Genomic DNA, 20,468 nt, shown 5'->3' with positions numbered 1-20,468 from the left:
GGAAGTTATTTGTTTCTGGTCATTTTGAGCTAAAATAGTCATTTACAACGTTAAGAGGGTCTACACTGTCACGCCCTGGCCTTAGTTATCTTTGTTTTCTTTATTATTTTGGTTAGGTCAGGGTGTGACATGGGGGATTTATGTGTTTAGTCTGGTCTAGGGGTTTTGTATGTTTATGGGGCTGTACCCTTTCTAGGTAGTTTTGTATGTCTATGGTTGCCTAGATTGGTTCTCAATTAGAGGCAGCTGTTTGTCGTTGTCTCTGATTGGGAACCATATTTAGGCATCCATGTTCTTTGGGTATTTTGTGGGTGATTGTCTTCTGTCTTTGTGTCATTGCACCAGAAAGGACTGTTTCGGTTTTCACATTTGTTGTTTTGTATTTTGTAGTGTTCTCGTTTATCGTCTATATTAAAGATGTTGAACACTAACCACGTTGCATTTTGGTCCTCCTCTCCTTCAGCAGAAGAAAACCGTTACATACACTGTATTTCTGATCAATTTTATGTTATTTTAATGGACAAACAAATTGCTTTACTTTAAAAAACAAGGACGATTTTAAGTGACCCCAAACTTTTGAATGGTAGTGTACATATGATGTAAGAAATAATACATAAAAAAAAACAAAATACTGCAAAGTTTCCAAAGGACTAGAAGTGAGGCGACCTTCTCTGTCGGCGCCATCTTGCTCGAGACGAGGCATGGTGCCTGCTGTCGATGCCATATTAGCCAAATATAGTGTTCCATTTAGATCTATGTTTATGTCACAGAAAATAAACATGACTGTTCCAATCAAAACAAAAAAGTTGAGTATTTTGAATGTATGATTTAACCACAACTGCAGAGATTATATTATAGCCCCATTTACATTGAACTTTTAAGAAAACATAATTTAATGAGTTAAAGATAAAGTGGAGCCAAAGCTGTTGCGTAAGCCACCTACCATACCTGCTCCTTGTGAAGCACTTTCACTGAAATGGGCCAAAGCAATTTCTGCAGTCTGCCTTGGATGGAACACCATTACACTCCAATGCCCCCCGCTTGTGTCGAGCTTTTTACATTTCACTTATTCATGTACTGAATGTGAATAAAAGGGAGTTTGGAAGTAGACAGTAGATGTCGTTACAAAAGCCAAACTTCTCAAATGTGGGGAGAAGGCAGGTTGTGGCTGAACTGTCAGTGTCTTCCAGTGGTAGCTATATAGAACACACACCAAAATAATGCTTTAAGAGCCATTATGATTTGATTATAGTCTATATAAATAATGTATATTTGAACTATTTTTGCTTCTGTAGTGTTCCTCACCTCATTTCAACTGTGTCCCCACCTTGCACACCCACCCTGCAGTGTTGTGAATTCGCTGTTGTGCACGTTGCCGCACTAAGCAAGGTAGCGTGCTAATCCTCATGACATCACCATTGTGTCCGGCCCGTTCCATCTAATGTGGTTATCAAAGGGCCTCTTTGAGTGTGAACACTGTTGAGAATCAGCATGGGAAGGCGGCTGATAGCAAGGCTTTCATCTGCTCACAAATATTTGAGCTTTTATATAACATCTTAAGAGACAAGTCTTTCACTGTGAGTATGTTCCCATTTTTCCTTTGGTGATGTAGATTTCACTTGAGGGGGAAAAGGGTATGTTGGTTGTTCTCGTGAAGTCTCCAGCTAGTGGCTGTATGTACTGTATGCCATTACCGAGGGCCCTAACAGCTTCTCCTCTCTACACACTGGTAATGGTCATATTCCTGGTCTGAGAGTAAGGAGGGCTAGATAAGGAAATTGGTTTTGATTCCCAGACATATCTGGTTTAATCTCATGACCATTCCACATCATCAGTGATCTAACTGATATCAGGATATGACCCCATGCATGTCCTTCCTCTCCTTCAGCCCATTGTCTGACAGGAAATACAGCAGGAGGTGCTCCTTCTCAGCTGTACAGGACAGACTGTGTTTTGTTAGGTTATTATGACCGGACTGCAGCTGTTTGGAAAACAATATATCCTGAAGTCTGATCCAATCCTCTCAAAAACAGGACAATGGCGAGACCACAGTTAGCTCCGAGCTGATACACCAAACAGAGTAAGACATGCAGACATATAAAAGCAGAGTAATCCTGACTGAGCTGTGGTCTGCGTGTCCCTAAAGGACAGACAGGGAGGAGAAAGCCTCTGTCTCAGGTCAGCTCAATTTACAGTAGAGCAGAAAATGATTGTGGTTGACTGGCTAGATTGAAACTTTGATAAATATAGCCGCTATATTATTGAGTAAGAATAAATTGCACAGCAGAGAGCAATACTATTCCCTCCGAGAGACAGGCAGCTGCTCAGAGACTTTGTTGAATAACGGACGTGGCAAAGATATTAGTTGCCACAGTCAAAGAGAACACATTTTCAATCAGTGGCTTGGATATTTTCAGACAATTTAGTCAACTGGGAATTGAAGTCCAAATTGAGGATAAAGGCATCTCAATGTCATCATTATCTACATCTTTAAAAGATTGGGAACAAATGAGACGAACACGTTCCATTACATCCAACTAGCTCTAGACAGCTATATTAAAGATAAAAAGGTATAAACAACCATTCACAAAACAAACTATTACTACTACAAGAAGTTCACTTAACATTTTTTTCCCTGCTCCCACCTCCCTCCCCCTCTCTCTAATTATCAACCTCTCTCTCTCTCTCTCCCTGTCTCCCTCTCCCTGCACCCACAGAGTGGATCATTAGCTGTCAGAGCCCTTGAAACCAAACTCCCGTCCTCAACTCCCATACTTGCTCGCCTTTAAAATATTCATAAGGACAATTAGGAGTTCCAAAAAGGCGGGCGTAGAGAGCTGGGGCAGGTATGGAGGGCTGGGGCGGGCGTGGAGCGCTGGGGCGGGCGTGGAGGGCTGGGGCGGGCGTGGAGCTGGGGGGCGTGGAGCGCTGGGCGTGGAGGGCTGCTGGGGGCGGGGGCGGGCGTGGGCGGGCGTGGGGCTGGGCGTGGTGTGGAGGGCTGGGGCGGGTGTGGAGGGCTGGGGCGGGCGTGGAGGCTGCTGGGGCGGGCGTGGAGGGCTGGGGCGGGTGTGGAGGGCTGGGGCAGGTGTGGAGGGCTGGGGTGCTTGGAGCGCTGGGCGGAGGGAGAGGGCAGGATATGCCAGCAGGAGGTATGTTCTGCAACACTCTATACCCAGACCACAGACCTGGCCTCATCAATCTGAGCCACAGCACCCCTCCCTCCCTGCCCACCCACCTCCTCACTCAGCCATGCAAGGCAGGGGAGGGTGGCGTGATGCCAGCGAAACCCCCTCCTTCTCCTCCCAACTGGCTGTGCTCTGCTTTGTCCTCGCCCCTGGGTAGAGAAGGGAGGTCTCACACTGCCCATGGTGAGACGGGGGGAGGGCAAACTGATTGTTGCCCAACGGAGCTAACATACAGAAGCCGTTCTATGTGAAATAAGGGTCACATTTCTGTTACAGGGACCACAAGGTCAGTAGAGAACATGGGGGTGGGCTCATGGTTTGGCCTTCAGCATAACCGTCAACATAGTTCCTCTGTCCATATTGGTCACTGTGGTCTCTCATGTCAGCTATACATTAGACAGTAAACACAAACTTGGCAAGGGCGCTCCATTGGTGGCATGACTGTCATTAAAGTACACTATATAAAAAGAAACGTCCTCTCACTATCATCTGTGTTTATTTTCAGCAAACTTAGCATGTGTAAATATTTGTATGAACATAACAAGACGCAACAACTGAGACATAAACTGAACAAGTTCCACAGACATGTGACTAACAGAAATTGAATAACGTGCCCCTGAACAAATGGGGGGGGGGTCAAAATCAAAAGTAACAGTCAGTATCTGGTGTGGCCACCAGCTGCATTAAGTACTGCAGTTGCTATTCTTTTCATGGACTGCACCAGATTTGCCAGTTCTTGCTGTGAGATGTTACCCCACTCTTCCACCGAGGCACCTGTAAGTTACCGGACATTTCTGGGGGAATGGCCCTAGCCCTCACCCTCCGATCCAACAGGTCCCAGACGTTCTCAATGGGCTTGAGATCCGGGCTCTTCGCTGGCCATGGCATAACACTGACATTCCTGTCTTGCAGGAAAAAACACACAGAACAAGCAGTGTGGCTGGTGGCATTGTCATGCTGGAGGGTCATGTCAGGATGAGCCTGCAGGAAGGGTACCACATGAGGGAGGAGGATGTCTTCCCTGTAGCGCACAGCATTGAGATTGCCTGCAATGACAACAAGCTCAGTCCGATGATGCTGTGACACACTGCCCCAGACCATGATGGACCCTCCACCTTCAAATCGATCCCACTCCAGAGTACAGGCTTCGGTGTAACGCTCATTCCTTTGACGATAAACGTGAATCCAACCATCACCCCTGGTGAAACAAAACCGCGACTCGTCAGTGAAGAGCACTTTTTGCCAGTTCTGTCTGGTCCAGCGACGGTGGATTTGTGCCCATAGGCGGCGTTGTTGACGGTGATGTCTGGTGAGGACCTGCCTTACAACAGGCCTTCAAGCCCTCAGTCCAGCCTATTGCGGACAGTCTGAGTACTGATGGAGGGATTGTGCGTTCCTGGTGTAACTTTGGGAGCTGTTGTTTCATCCCGCACCTGTCCCGCAGGTGTGATGATCGGATGCACCGATCCTGTGCAAGTGTTGTTACACGTGGTCTGCCACTGCGAGGGCTATCAGCTGTCCGTCCTGTCTCCCTGTAGCGCTGTCTTAGGCGTCTCACAGTACGGACATTGTATTTTATTGCCCTGGCCACATCTGCAGTCCTCATGCCTCTTTGCAGCATGTCTAAGGTACATTCACGCAGATGAGCAGGGATCCTGGGCATCTTTCTTTTGGTGTTCTTCAGAGTCAGTAGAAAGACCTCTAAGTTTTCATAACTGTGACCTTAATTGCCTGCCGTCTGTTAGTGTCTTTAACGACCGTTCCACAAGTGTAATGTTCATTAATTGTTTATGGTTCAATGAACAAGCATGGGAAACAGTGTATATACCCTTTACATTTAAGATCTCTGAAGTTATTTGGATTTTTTATGAATTATCTTTGAAAGACAGGGTCCTGAAAAACGGATGTTTCTTTTTTTTGCTGTTTGCGGCCTCTGGAAGCATCATAAGCAGAATAATTGTTCGTTGGGAGCTTCATGAAATGGGTTTCCATGGCTGAGTAGCCGCACACAAGCCTGAGATCACCGGGTGCAATGCCAAGCATCGGTTGGAGTGGTGTAAAATTTGCCGCCATTGGACTCTGGAGCAGTGGAAACGCGTTCTCTTGAGTGATGAATCACGTTTCACCATCTGGCAGTCTGACGCACAAATCAAGGTTTGGCGGATGCCACGAGAACGCTACCTGCCCAAATGCATTGTGCCAACTGTAAAGTTTGGTGGATGAGGAATAATGGTCTGGGGCTGTTTTTTATGGTTTGGGCTAGGCCCCTTAGTTCCAGTGAAGGGAAATCTTAACACTACAGCATACAATGACATTCTAGACAATTCTGTGCTTCCAAGTTTTTGGCAACAGTTTGGGGAGGGCCTTTTCCTGTTTCCACATGACAATGCCCCCGTGCACAAAGCAAGGTGCATATAGAAATGGTTTGTCGAGATCGGTGTGGAAGAACTTGACTGACCTGCAGAGCCCTGACCTCAACCCCATCGAACAGCTTTGGGATGAATTGGAATGCCGACTGCGAGCCAGGCCTAATTGCCCAACATCAGTGCCCGACCTCAATAATGCTCTTGTGGCTGAATGAAAGCAAGTCCCCGCAGCAACGTTCCAACATCTAGTGGAAAGCCTTCCCAGAAGAGTTTAGGCTGTTATAGCAGCAAAGTGGGGAACAACTCCATATTAATGCCCATGATTTTAGAATGCGATGTTTGACGAGCACGTGTCCACATACTTTTGGTAATGTGTGTAGTTCAAACCAAATTAGGGCTGACCTACTTGATGTATTCCGATGTATTCTGACTGACATGTGTAGCTCTTCCTACATGAACATAAACGCAAAATAAAGTGGCTATGAAATGAACATGGTGTTGCATGTTGCTGCTGAGCGACATGTATTGCATTACAAGTTAGGCCTTCTTTTACAAAGAGTTTTACCATAAGCCATGGTAGGCCTGTGCCAGTTAATCAGTGGCATGCCTCTAGAAACTAAAGAATACATCACTTAAGACATTTGAATCAAGTAAAACAGCGAGGAATCATATATCATGGCAATGATCATTCAAGTGTTTATGGGATGATGTCAGCAACATGTAATTCATAGTTGAGATATGAAAACATTTGCCAGAACAATGAGATGCTGTAGAAAGCAAAGAATTCTATTACTGTAAAGGTCTTCATTCCTGGTGTTATTGAATTACATTAAACCATGTATTTGAGTGTTGGAAATGTTTTTTAAAAATTTATTTTACCTTTATTTAACCAGGCAAGTCAGTTAAGAACAAATTCTTATTTTCAATGACGGCCTAGGAACAGTTAACTGCCTGTTCAGGGGCAGAACGACAGATTTGTACCTTGTCAGCTCGGGGGTTTGAACTTGCAACCTTCCGGTTACTAGTCCAACGCTCTAACCACTAGGCTACCCTGTCGCCTCAAGTTCCATTATCTCATAGAATACTTGAAGTTTGCAGGCCTTCCATTTACGTTAAGGCTTTCTAAATTCACTTTTTAAGGCAGGAGTGTGTTAACCAAGGTGAGACTGGCAAACAGTTTATTCTTGGTTTTAACTGGCGCCACTGAGTCTAAAGCAACCTGACACATGTCATTGAAAATGTTCAGCAAATCATGAGTGTGATGACAAAGAACATGATCAGTAGTAGAGCATTTAATAGCATCTGTAAATTTACTAGCAGTTGTGGAGTTAATGATGCCTGAGAGTGGGGACAGACATTTTTAAGAGGAGGAGAAAGAATTTTTAAAACAATACTGAGATGGTCATAGACACACACATCAATAGTTTCCAAGTTATCAAAATATTCAAGTCATAGGACAGGCTTTTGTTGTGCGTAGGTCCCTGTGGCGTGTAGCACAAAGTGAAAGGGTTCTAATAGGTTAAGAAACGCCCCAGATAGCTCATTATTTGGGAAACACACATGAATGTTTAGAATAAAAACTCATATTTTGGTGTATTTAAGTATAGTGTTGGTTGTGTGGGATGCTGCTACTCGTGCTACTGCTCAGACTCCAGCCCAGTAGGGTCTGTCCCCCTGCCAGGAGACAGGTAACCTAGGGACAGGTTAGGATCTGTCTCTCTCATCTCAAGACCGGGTTCAGCAAGAAACCAGAAGAGAACTACACCGACACCAACCAGTTCTAATCTAATACAAGAGTGTTTGTGTTAACTAATTAACAGCAAAAACCATCAGTGGGAATATCCCACATCTGTACACACCTAAGAACATAAACCACTGAAACACTAGTAATACATTTCATTCATATGGAGCCTTCTAACACAAGCACATGAGAAAGAATCAACATAATACAAATTCTACTCAGATGAACAGCAGAGGGAAATGTTTATTTCACAAAAAAAAGAGCCCGAATGTAATTTGTCATTCAGTTTAAAAAACATGTACTCGTGTCATCTCTCTTGTTTCCTTTCTGAATGAGTGCTAGTGTTTTTTGTACAAAGCCGCCAGTGCAGTGCTCCAGCACTTGAGATTAGAGCATGGCTCATTAGTGTCATTGGAGAGTAATGTTTACAGGGACTGCAGTGGCTGGGGGTCTTTTGTTTTTCTCTCTCCTTTTATTTTCACCCTCTCCAAGAAGACCTAGTTTTGAAATGAAAAATACATATCACACTTGAGAGTGAAGGATGAAAAGAAGCTCTGACGTCAATGAAGCATGAAAACAAAAAACTCTTGACTGTAACCTGGTAACAACCATCGCAGTGAAGAGTGCAGGGGCTTTGTTGAAGAACAGGGGCAAAGGGCTAACACACATGCACACACTTTAATGGGACTCTTCTGGTTGTGATAAACTGAGGAAGATTTATTTGTTCACTGTCCATGTCCTGTTTTTCTGAAACATTAACATGAGTTTCCACAGCAACCAAGCCATAGTGAACATGAGGAAAAAGAGACAATTATAGTCCATTCATGGCTTGTTTCATAAATGTGGTGTGAAATAGGATGTTCTATAAAAGACTTGGATAAAAATGATCACAAGTGTTGCTTTCATAGAATGCAAAAAAACTCCAAAGAGAGCGGTGACCCTTTTTCTAGTGAAAGGCCAGAAGAAATGGAGTCCTTGTCCTATAAACTTTGAAACCCAGCAGGAGACTGGCTACAACCCCATTAGTACTCCTACACTCAGCATGGCAAATGATGGCTTTTCAACCAGAATGCGTACTGCACCTCAGTACATGGGAAAAACGTTCTGTCATCTAGAACTACAAAGACAATTCTGAAAAGTGTATCCAGCAATATGAAAACATATGAAAAGTGGATTTTAGCTTCTCTTCAGAGAATGACGGAAACATTTGTTCAACAAAGCCTGACTAACAACTTGACTTGTTTTTATGTGTGTATGACATTTTTTTCATCATGTAGTAATAAAGTACAGTGTGTGTTACTAGAAATCAGACTCAACATATCAGTATTCCTCCCTATTCACATGTGGAAGCAGATGAAATGCCTTGGGTAGAAGAGAATTGCAGTGCCAAGCATATTTCCTAAAAACACAATCAACAAAAGTAGATCAGTGTTTTATCTTGTCTTTTATACACTTGACAGAATGTACAGACATATGCCACTAGTAACACTCACGACATAATCCTCAGCTATGAGGTTAGAGCTATTATTGCTAGGCCAGTGTAGAAGTCTAACGTTGAATTTGTTAAATGAGAATTGCATTTGTTTTGATTAAATGTAAACATGTATTATGGTGTTGAAATTGTAGTTTTTAAAAATTGTAACCTGTAGGTCACCATAGAAAATGAGACCCTGCTCTCAATGGGCTCCCCTGATTAAATAAAAACACTTATTTTTTTGCTTTCAATATATACATTAGTGATTCCTTGATTATTTTTAGGTGGCTCATCATTACACTTTCCTGCAGATATATCCATGGCCTCATTGGCCTGCTCAGAATAATGTGTTTGTTTTGACAGTGCAGACTGACAGTACAGGTTAATTTAACTGACCTTTCCTGGAATCCACAGCAACACCTACACTGAACTGGATACACACAGCACAGTAATAGGAAACTAGCCATTTGCTTTGTTTTTCAAAACAAATCCATTACTTTAATATGAGCATTAGAACAAAATCAAATGTTTTTATTCTGTATTACATGATTACAGATAAGCCCAAGCAAACAGGTTCAGGACCGACCCTTGCACTCAGTGCAGTTCCATTTCCAGGGACAAATGCAGAGAATAATCCCAGACACTGACAGCCTCAGTTTATAGTATGAATGCATGGATAAATTGACACTTCTATTCATATCCTACTCATTACAGACCAATTCCATAGAGAATCCAGTTGCAACAAATATATCAATACAGAGACGGCTTCAAAGATAATGAGCCAATACACCTTATCAGATCCTCAGCTGAGCATTAGTTGCAATACACTATCTCACCATGAATAGTACTCCACTAAACCAAACCCCCTCTATTGGAATAAACATACAAACCGGGCATAGGTAGAAACTATTTGATGTATCATAGGTTATGAAAAAGAAGGGAAAAGCAAATGAATGTCATTTTAATAAAGCTTGAGAGACCAAAAAGGTACACATTTGGTTTGCTGCTGGAATATTAACATTGGGATCAGCAGTTCATCAATCATAAATGCCCTAAATCTACTTTAATTCAATAGTTATATGTCAATAGAACTGACATTAGTCTTAGCTTAAGATCTATTTCTAATATTGTGGGTGCTCAGAGAGAGCTATAGCGACATAGCAGTAAGAATGAGAAGGTACTGCTGAAGAAAACAGATACCAAGTGGTGCCAATGATCAGTGAAATGAAATGAGACCATGATGCAAACTAATCCCGACACAATTTATGGGTAAATATACAATTAAATCATGGCACTATAAAGATAAAAAGGCTGCTGAGACTGTCTAAATGACTTTGTTAGATAGATGTTTAGACTGAGGAAGAGAGTATTGCCCAATGGGTTTTGAAATGCCCAATGGGTTTTGAAATCTTGCCAGATTATATCACTTTGCAGGCAGTGGTATGTAACCCTGATGTATAGTGTGGACATTGTATGGCTACTCTGTTAAAGTGAGAGTTTCTTTTAGTGGTATAAGAATAAGTGTAGTAAAAACATGCTTTAATCAGGGGAAGTGGGCTTTTAGATTCTCCCTCAGAGCGACCTTACGCAGGCGAGCCAGTGCAGCTAACCATGTGTACCCTTCAGCCATCTCAAATGTCAAACAAGGCTTTAGTGGATCAGAGGGATTCTCGCTTCTGGCCAACCCAAAGTCAAGTCGCTAAGTTAAGCACTTGCCAATTAAAATGTAATACTTTTCATTTGTGTTGTCATCTGTGCATATCAAACATAAATTAGGCCCCTGACCCCTTTTAGATTAATCTTTCAAACTTGGTTAATCATCCAGGATTGGGAGAGTCAGTAACATCACTGGAGCGTGAGGTAAGTGCAATAATCCATGTGTGATGCCAGTAACTATAAGGCAGAAGAATCTCCTCAGCACACGGCAGCTCCATGTTCTCCTACGACGCAACACTTTGTCACATGATCATACAGTATGGTGATTGCTGACTTCACGACTCGCACAAAATGTCTTTGAAATTTAAACTAAGTATTCAATTTGAGACTGAAGCTTGTAATTTTATCACAGTTTTCTTGTTTTACTGAGACAAATACTGTAAGGTGCATGCTTACAGCAGACTTCATAGTATGCACTACATTCTATCTGTTCCAGAGAGCCAGCCCCTCTAGAGGAGTGGTATGTTTGAGAGGATTCAGTGGTGAAAGCTTCTCTCTGTGCCAGCCAGAGCCTCATGTGACTGTCCCCATTATCTTGGAATGTCACAATTAGAGATACACAGCACTCAGGCCTGAATCTGTGTCTGATACTCCACAGAGGGAGCCTTCACCACTGGGCTATGATGTTCATTACATCTGCTTACTCACTAAGCCAACGTGGCTATGTTCATAATATTCCAGGAAGATAACACACTAGAAGGCAAATCATTTCGATGATTACTTCCTATACTTGAGGAACAAGGAATACCTAGGATAGGATAAAGTAATCCTTCTCACCCCCCCTTAAAAGATTTAGATGCACTATTGTAAAGTGGCTGCTCCACTGGATGTCATAAGGTGAATGCACCAATTTGTAAGTCGCTCTGGATAAGAGCGTCTGCTAAATGACTTAAATGTAATGTAAATGTAAATGAACAGTTGTTTATACGAGTATGAACTAGTGGGAAGCCTTGGTGGGGTCACTTCAAACTGGAGTAAGACACTAAAATTAAAGGACAATGGTTTCCATCATATAATTACAGCATTATGTGGGCCACTGAAGTGCAGTTGTGTTGTGCATAAATACACGGCATGTCACGTTGTTGCAAGAGACCTGGTGTCCACTGCCTGAGAAACATGATTCGTTGGTCCAAATGAAAGGAATTCATCAGGGAAAGTGCCAAGACTCAGATTAAGCAACTTATATATGACACAAAATATCCTCCTGCTGTTCCTCAAGCAATTGAGAATTGGAGAAAACACCAGCAATAAACATGTAAATGAGATTGCTAATTGTTTTGTCGCACGGTGTCAACCTGACCTGAAATTTGACTCATTACTCACTTAAGTAATTACACATCATGACCCCTTCATCTTGATTGAAAGTGACATCCATTAACCTATCAAGTCCACTTATGTGTAATATAATGCATCTATTACATGGTGATAACCGTCCTCTGAACTCTTACGAGTGGCAAAGTGCTCAAGACAGAAGTCTTTTGATTCTTCTTCTTTTTTAGATCTAATATCATTACACAGAAATGTACTCAGAACATTTCCATCATTTTCAATTCAACAATTCAACGTCTATTTGAGGACTACATCATTAAATTGAATGCTCCACTATAATAAAATGAAAGAAATTCCATCATCATTTTTGCCTAATCAAATAAAGCATCCGTATTTTGATCGGTAGAGTGAAGGGTTTCGAACAGAGAGCTTCCTTTCCCTCTCCTCCTGTCGATCTTTCTGTGCTGACAATTTTCTTCCCTGTCACGTCCTCCGCAGAAGCACCGGGAGGAAGATAATTGATCAATCAGGCTAATTGAACAGTCTGGACAGTTAGCCCACCATAGCAGATGTGCCAATTTGCATTCATTAAGACAGAGATGAGTCTTAATCACTGTACTGGCTTTGATTGACAACATAAACACCTCCTGTCTCAAACCCTGGATACACTCGCTCTTTTATAAAAAAAGAAAATACAGTCGTTTCTATGTCAGAGGCCTTTATTTCATGATCCACTGCCAATGCGGTTACTATAAGCAGGCTTTGTGGTGAAAGAGTGGAATGATTCAAATGGAAAGTAGTGGAGTAAAGAGAGAAAAGCAGACCCAATAGACCTGACATTATGAAATGGTCAGGATTTACATACCTTATTGGATTATTATTCTGAATAGTGAGTGCCATTCATAATAATAGATGATCATTGAAAGTAACAATACTGATAAATCTATGGAGATGATGCAAGTAATATTTACGCTAATTTTCTTTCACTGAATGAGCCCTTTATCTATAGAACACTCAACAATGAGGAACATTGTTCTATTTCCAAAACCACATTTAACAAATACGGCCTCTCTAATGTCGGAGATAAAGGTGAATTTGCGTATGACTGCTCTAGCTTTGTTTACTCCAGAAGATGGGCATGGGAAAAGACAAAAAAAGAAGAAGCAAAATGTCAACTTTTTATATCCATTGTAGTCCAGCTCTTTACATGCCCAGGCATGGTATTTGAGTAAAACTGCAGCTCCAAATTTGATTAAAGCCATTATTCCCATCATGGACTAAAGGGGATCCTAATAAATACCAATGGACTAAAGTGTAGTCTACCACTCGTGTTTAAACTATTACAGCTGTATAATCCCATTCAATTATATCCACATCCCCTATTTTATGACATTACTTTAAATGTGTTTAGTCCATGTCAATTTCATTTAAATGCAAACTTGATTAATCCAAGCATAGCTGCAAACAGTAATTGTGTTGAAATATTTTAAAGAAAAGCACAGATGGACGCCAAATCGTTCCTGTGAAGATGATATCTGATTTTAAGGATTCTCAGCTAGACAGTGAGCTGTCTGTACTCAGAATAACGGTAGGTTATAAAACAGCTAAAGGAAGATTTCATTATCTCCCGTTGGGAAGGAAGAGGAGAAGGGATGATTTGATTATTTTAATTACCTACAGCAGCATTTTCATTTATGGTACAAATGAAATTCAATAAGAGAAGCAACAACAGCTACTAACTATACTGTAGGACTTTTGCCACAGCACCCAACACGAACAGCAATGGTCTAATTATACAGGGTAGTCGATCTGTTTCTTTATCGCAGTGATCTTGCTCAAGTTGACCTGCATTTGATGTATCCTCTGTACATCAGTCAGATAAAAGGTTTGATGTATCCTCTGTACATCAGTCAGATAAAAGGTTTGATGTATCCTCTGTACATCAGTCAGATAAAAGGTTTGATGTATCCTCTGTACATCAGTCAGATAAAAGGTTCAATGTATCCTCTGTACATCAGTCAGATAAAAGGTTTGATGTATCCTCTGTACATCAGTCAGATAAAAGGTTCGATGTATCCTCTGTACATCAGTCAGATAAAAGGTTTGATGTATCCTCTGTACATCAGTCAGATAAAAGGTTTGATGTATCCTCTGTACATTAGTCAGATAAAAGGTTCACAGGTTGCCCACTGCAAATTGTTTGTAAAGAAAATAAAATGAGCTTAAATTGTATTCTCAGCACAGCACAGCACAAATGTTCACTCAGCACAGGAAAACGACATTGCAACAAATAAAGTTTGCTCTGGCAAGATATTTGCTATAAAGCCCTTACAGACCCAGACAAGCTTGACCTAACCTCTTAGGAAAGGAACCGGTGAATCAATCTATCCAGCATAGCTACTCAGTCAATAAAAGGCTGCTCTGTAAGCCGGGTCTTTAAAGGCGAGACGCAGGTGGGATCAGATTGAAGCGGGGACACTTCTAATCAAACGGAGAAGTGGACGTGATCCACAAAGGGAGATTTCATGCAATAGTTCAGTTGTCGCCCGGAGTGTTGTTGGAGTTCAGACCACCACACACACACCCACACATACATATTAAGATGGCGCCGAAGAGGATGGCAGACGTTTTACACACCCATAACCAATTGTGCTATTTTTTTAAATTTTTGTTGTTGTTTGTAACTTATTTTTTAAACTTATTTTGTACATAATGTTGCTGCTACCGTCTCTTATGACCGAAAATAACTTCTGGACATCAGAACTGGGATTACTCACCACGAACTGGAAGAAGGTTTTTCCTTTAACGAGTCTGACGAGAAAGATATACTGCTCTCCCGGGAACAGGCCCAGATCCCCATCATTTGCGAGAAGAAAAGACAGAGGAAAAGATGACGCAGATCGGGCTGTATTTTGGGAATCTGCGAGTAAACTCCCATTGTCATCTATTCTACTTGCTAACATGCAAATCATTGGAAAATAAAATGTATGACCTACGATTACGATTATCCTACCAACAGGACATTAAGAACTGAAATATGTTTCACCGAGTCGTGGCAGAACGACGACACGGATAATATAGAGCTGGAGGGATTTTCATTGGTTGCCCTGAAGTGCTTTGAAAGGCTGGCTCACATGGCTCACATCAACAGCATCCTCCCAGATACCCTAGACCCATTTCAATTTACATACTGCACCAACAGATCCACAGATGACGCAATCTCATTCGCACTCCACACTGCCCTTTCCCACCTGGACAAAAATAACACCTATGTGAGAATGCTGCTCATTGACTACAGCTCAGCGTTCAACACCATAGTGCCCAGGAAGCTCATCACTAAGCTAAGGACCCTGGGTCTAAACACCTCCCTCTGCAACTGGATCCTGGACCTCCTGACGGGCCGCCCACAGGTGGTAAGGGTAGGCAACAACACATCCGCCACGCTGATCCTCAACACTGGGGCCCCTCAGCGGTGTGTACTTAGTCCCCTCCTGTTCTCCTTGTTCACCCATGACTGCGTGGCCACGCACGGCTCAAACACCATCATTCAATTTCCAGACGACACAACAGTGATAGGCCTGATCACCGACAACGACGAGACAGCCTATAGGGAGGAGGTCAGAGAACTGTCAGTGTGATGCTAGGACAACAACCTCTCCCTCAATGTGAGCAAGACAAAGGAGCTGATCGTGGACTACAGGAAAAGGCGGGCCGAACCAGACCCCATTAACATCCCGAGGGCTGTAGTGGAGCGGGTCGAGAGTTTCAAGTTCCTTGGTGTCCACCAACGATCTATCATGGTCCAAACACACCAAGACAGTCGTGAATAGGGCACGACAAAACCTTTTCCCCCTCAGGAGACTGAAAAGATTTGGCATGGTCCCGAGATGCTCAAAAACTTCTACAGCTGCACCATTGAGAGCACCCTGACCAGTTGCATCACCGCCTGATATGGTAACTGCTCGGCATCTGACCGTAAGGCCCTACAGAGGGTAGTGTGTACGGCCCAGTACATCACTGGGGCCAAGCTTCCTGCAATCCAGTGTCAGAGGTGTCAGAGGCAAGACTCCAGTCAACCAAGTCATAGACTGTTTCCTCTACTACCGCACGGCAAGCGGTACCGGAGCGCCAAGTCTAGGACCAAAAGGCTTCTTAACAGTTTCTACCCCAAGCCATAAGACTGCTGAACAATTAATTAAATGGCCACCAGACTATCACATTGACCCCTCCCTCCATTTGTTTTGTACACTGCTGCTTCTTGCTGTTTATTATCTATGCATAGTCACTTCACCCCTACCTACATGTAAACATTATCTCTAACCTGCACCCCCGCACACTGACTCAGTACCGGTACCCCCTGTATATAGCCTCGGTATTGTGTTACTTTTTATTATTTTTAATTTTTTACTTTAGTTTATTTGGTAAATATTTTCTTAACTCTACTTGAACTGCACTGTTGGTTAAGGGCATGCAAGTAACATTTCACGGTAAGGTCTACACTTGTATTCGGCTCATGTGACAAATCAATTTTGATTTGATTGACGCACGCATACATGCATGCACAGACACACATTCATGCTCAAGCACAGCTCTCTGAGCCTGCTGTTCTGGTATCTACAGCAGAGCCAAGTTTAAGACAAAGTCCATAGCTCTCCACTGGGCTATCAAACTGTGCCCCAGGCATACATCCATCTGTGAGAAACATGGCAAATACTCTCCCACACTGCAAGGCCCAGCCTTTATCTTTAGATGGTACTACTGAGCAGGAATGTGACCTTTGATTTGGCTTCGCACATGGAATTGGACCGTATGCTGCCCAATGAAAACTCAGAAAGGATTCGCTTGGTCTCTCAAGCGAGGCAGATGAGCAAATAACTGTTTGTTTGGCAATTATCCGTTTAATGCAATTTATACATTTAGATAAGTGTCAGGGTAAGTGTCTCCATGTGAGACACATCAACACAGAGGGAGAGAGGGAGCGAGAGAGAGAGATGGCTCATTAGGAGTGCAGTCATCCCAATGACACTGACTACACCAATAGGAAAGCAGCAGCCAGCCAACCAGGTAGACATTCATATCATGCCTTTTCAAAAGAGTAGTCCGTGTTCTAATGATAAAGATCATGCTTAAAAGTGCAGACATCTATCGGCAATCTCTGTGCTCTGCGAGAATAAAAGGACATCCTTTGTCTTTTATTGAAGAGGCCGTCTGGCTTTCTCTATAAGAACACTCCACAACAAGATGCAGCCAACAGCCTGGGCTATATCAGATAAGCCCACAGCAGACACTGAGCTCAGTGAATGACACACGGCTCTGACGTTTGCTCTTGTGCCGCAGCACTTTTTGGATCAGTGAATGGTGGCTTGTGTGGAAATGTTCAAAAGTGGAGCCTGGACAGGCCTGGTTACTTCTGCTCTGCTTCTTCACTTCTGAACCTTGGCCACATAGCCAGCAGGGCTAGAGGGATTTGCACATATCTGCACAGATGCTGGCCGAGTGAGCAGGGACAACGCTGCATTGTTCTCATCTTTCGTTCGTGCAGCAAGAGCAGGGCAGTATCCTTGCAGATGGCTAGAGGGGCTACGTGGGAAATGGACAGATCCCCACCAGCATGTACTACACTTGAGTTAGTGATGGACCATTGGCAGTGCTCCCTAGAGATGACACTGTGTGCCGAACTGAGTACAGTACATGCCAATTACAAGATACAGCTGACACGTACATCAACAATATACAATACTGTAGCAATAGACACATACACTACCATACTGTAGAATCTCTATGAGTATCTCTACAAAAAGGAAACATGGAACAAATAGCAAACAATGAATCCTCTTCCATCTACGAGAATCAGTTGTTGTACTTGATAAGTACAAGGACTCTCAAGTCACAACAGAAAACAAACATGGTATCACTGTTACATAAGGGTGGAGTGTGTCCATTTATTTGAATGCAGGTGAGACCCATCTCAGCTCAGAGAGAGAGAGCATAGGACCCCTGATAGAGGGCTGAGACTGCTGGATGCCAGAGCACTGTTTTGCAGCTCTGCCAAGCAGGTAATTCAATAGCAGCAGTAACATGAACAAAATATACCTGGCACAGCTGACTCCTTTTACGCAATTTTACAAATTTCTTTAAGTGAAATTTATTTTAGAAATATGTGGGATTCTTGGAATTGGTGTATTCATCATGCTCTTTCAACTCATGAAGTCTCTCTGTTGGACAGATTAATAATAAGGTATTTTTGAGTGAAGTCTGCCAGTGAAAACACAAGTGTATTACGATGCCGCTAGCAGTGCAGAAACCAGAGAAATGTCTGTCCTGTAATGAAAACACCTCAGTCAAAACTTGAAACACAAGACCTAGTCTGTGTCTACTTTAAATATTGGCTTGCAAAACAAATAAAGCACTTTTATTGTTATTATCATGAATTTTAAACTGGGCCTGAATGTGTTTGTTTTTCATTTAGTCAAAAGTGAAGACACTAGCTTCAGAAAACAGATTCTGAATAGGTTGAAAAACAAAGTGCGTCAGTGGGAGGGATTTGGATCCCGATGGATCCACAATCTCCCCCATTTTCTTTGCAGTGATACTCTTGGCCGACAAATTTGATAGGCTGGCATAACAAGCGGCTTCTTCTTCTTCTGTGAGTGTTTGGGCATGTAGAGGGACACTAGCTGCCAGGGAGACCAAGTGCTGCTGGAATTCTCTCCAACACTCTCAGAGCCAATAGGAATCTCGAAAGTATGTTCATTACATAATGCTATGTAATTAAACCTAACATCTGAGTAAAGTATAGGCTTTTTGTCTTAAACAGTGGTATAATGATTATGGGATTCATCCATGCAGGTATAGACAGTATAGTATCTGGGGGAAACAGAGTTTCCATGCTGTTTGGACAGCTACTGAGTGCAGGCCTGTGCAGCGGTAGATTTGTCTTGTCGGTTGCTGGACTGAACTGAAGCTCAACTTATCATAGGCTGCAGATGTCCCCTGCCCCCTATCTGACTGGTAGCTAGAAGGAAACTGTTACAAGCCCTTCAGTCTTCAAAGCCCAAACATTGTATTTTTTTCTGCATAAGCATATGCATGGTTTCCTGCCCTGATACAGTGAAAATGTCAAAGCAACTTACCTCGACAATGTCGGAGTTGGTTCTGCTCTCGTGGGGCTCGTTGTACTCAGTGTATTTGAGCAGGACCTTGTCCATATCTGTGCTCGCATACTGAAAGAGTTTGTTTGAGCTGTTGAATATGATCAGGGCTATCTCACAGTCACATAGAACGCTGAGCTCATAGGCCTTCTTCATTAGCCCAAACTTCCTCTTCGTGAAGGTAACCTGAGGAGACAGTGACCATCATCATCAGTTACACACAGAACAAAATCAGACTTTAAAAAATACTATTCAAATTCAGAAATGATGCATAGATACATCTACACATATTTAGTATGCATGTATAAAAGAGGGTGATTAAACAGAATTGGAAATGATGTTGAGCAGCAGCCTGGGGGTGTTCTTACTGGTTGGATAGGGGTCAGGCTGCAGCAGCACAGTTTCAGAACTAATAATAAGACACTTTCCTATCTCCATCTCTCATAATACACAAGTCATAAGTGTATCCCTTTAGGACAACTACAGTGAGGATATGAGGCTGGTGTGATTGGTTAGCAGGCCAGAGGTCAGGCAGTGTAAAGTCATGTAGCGGTTAGGTAAGCTGAATCAGGGCGTTGGGAACAGAGATCCATACATTACATTAGCTCCTGACTCCATGTACGGTACAGACAGCGGTCCCTCCCTGCCCCTGCATCACTCTGCCTGTAACACGATCCCACAGACGGGACTGTAGGTCATGCATCACTCCAGGGGTACTGAAACCTAACCCTCTCTGCAGACTTTCTGTCCTGCATCTCTTCAGCTCTGTATCTGTGGTTGCCTGTACCCAATACACACGTCATTATGTAGCACTACTTTATTGCCTATGCAGTAATGTATGCTAGGACCCTGTTTCATTGTAGAACCTCATCCAGACAAACAGGGAAACAAGGAATGCAGATGTTCTTCCATTGGTATATTTTACAGGCAGTGTACTTTGAGACTGTACAAGCGGTTCTGTAATGTTGTTTATGTGAAACACCTCCTCGATAGCATTTATGCAAGCTTATCATCCTCACAGTGTGCGTCATGTAAAGTGCATTCAGTTACAGTACACTGAGAGCTATTCTATGGATATGCCAGTGAAATCTGTGCTTCAGGCCAAAGCAGAGTGAATGTGTCTGTATTCACTTCCACCAATTTCACTGACCTACTAAGAGGAGCTAGGCAGATGAGCTAGCTTTGTTCAACTTTAATTGGTCACAGCTTGTGCCTACCCTCATTTAAAATGGCATAATGCAACATAATCCTATGCGTTGTATAGCTTCTCTGTCTCAACTGAGCCAGTGGGGTCACTTCAACTGTGAAAAATGAATTTCAAATGTTCCACACTACAGGTAATTACACAGGTCCATTATAACTCTGGGAGACACACAGGCCCTTTACACATGTCAGGTTTGGACATGATGACAAAACCAAACACCAGAATAACATTTCCTTTAAATGCATGAGTTGCAAGTCTTAGAACATGTTAAAGTTAATGACCTTTGACATATGGATATATATGAGTCCTGCTGGAGAGTAGTCTCTCTATCCATTGCTTTAGTGCAGGTCATAGTGTTTATT

General features: G+C 42.7%; 1 protein-coding gene across 5 annotated transcripts in view; it reads right to left on the bottom strand.

Moving 5' to 3' along the window:
• Positions 1-20,468, bottom strand: part of LOC115109404 (myocyte-specific enhancer factor 2A-like) — a 116,468-nt gene that overhangs the window by 39,976 nt on the left and 56,024 nt on the right. For all 5 annotated transcript variants that reach the window (XM_029634251.2, XM_029634250.2, XM_029634248.2 and 2 more), the window contains exon 4: positions 18,885-19,088. In XM_029634251.2, coding sequence (XP_029490111.1) covers positions 18,885-19,088 — 204 coding nt within the window. The remainder of the gene's footprint in view (positions 1-18,884; positions 19,089-20,468) is intronic.

This window comes from Oncorhynchus nerka, linkage group LG25 (genome assembly GCF_034236695.1).
Source record: "Oncorhynchus nerka isolate Pitt River linkage group LG25, Oner_Uvic_2.0, whole genome shotgun sequence".
Classification (NCBI taxonomy): domain Eukaryota; kingdom Metazoa; phylum Chordata; class Actinopteri; order Salmoniformes; family Salmonidae; genus Oncorhynchus; species Oncorhynchus nerka.
The sequence above is the reverse complement of the archived record's forward strand: the minus strand, read 5'-3'. Positions and strand labels throughout refer to the sequence as shown.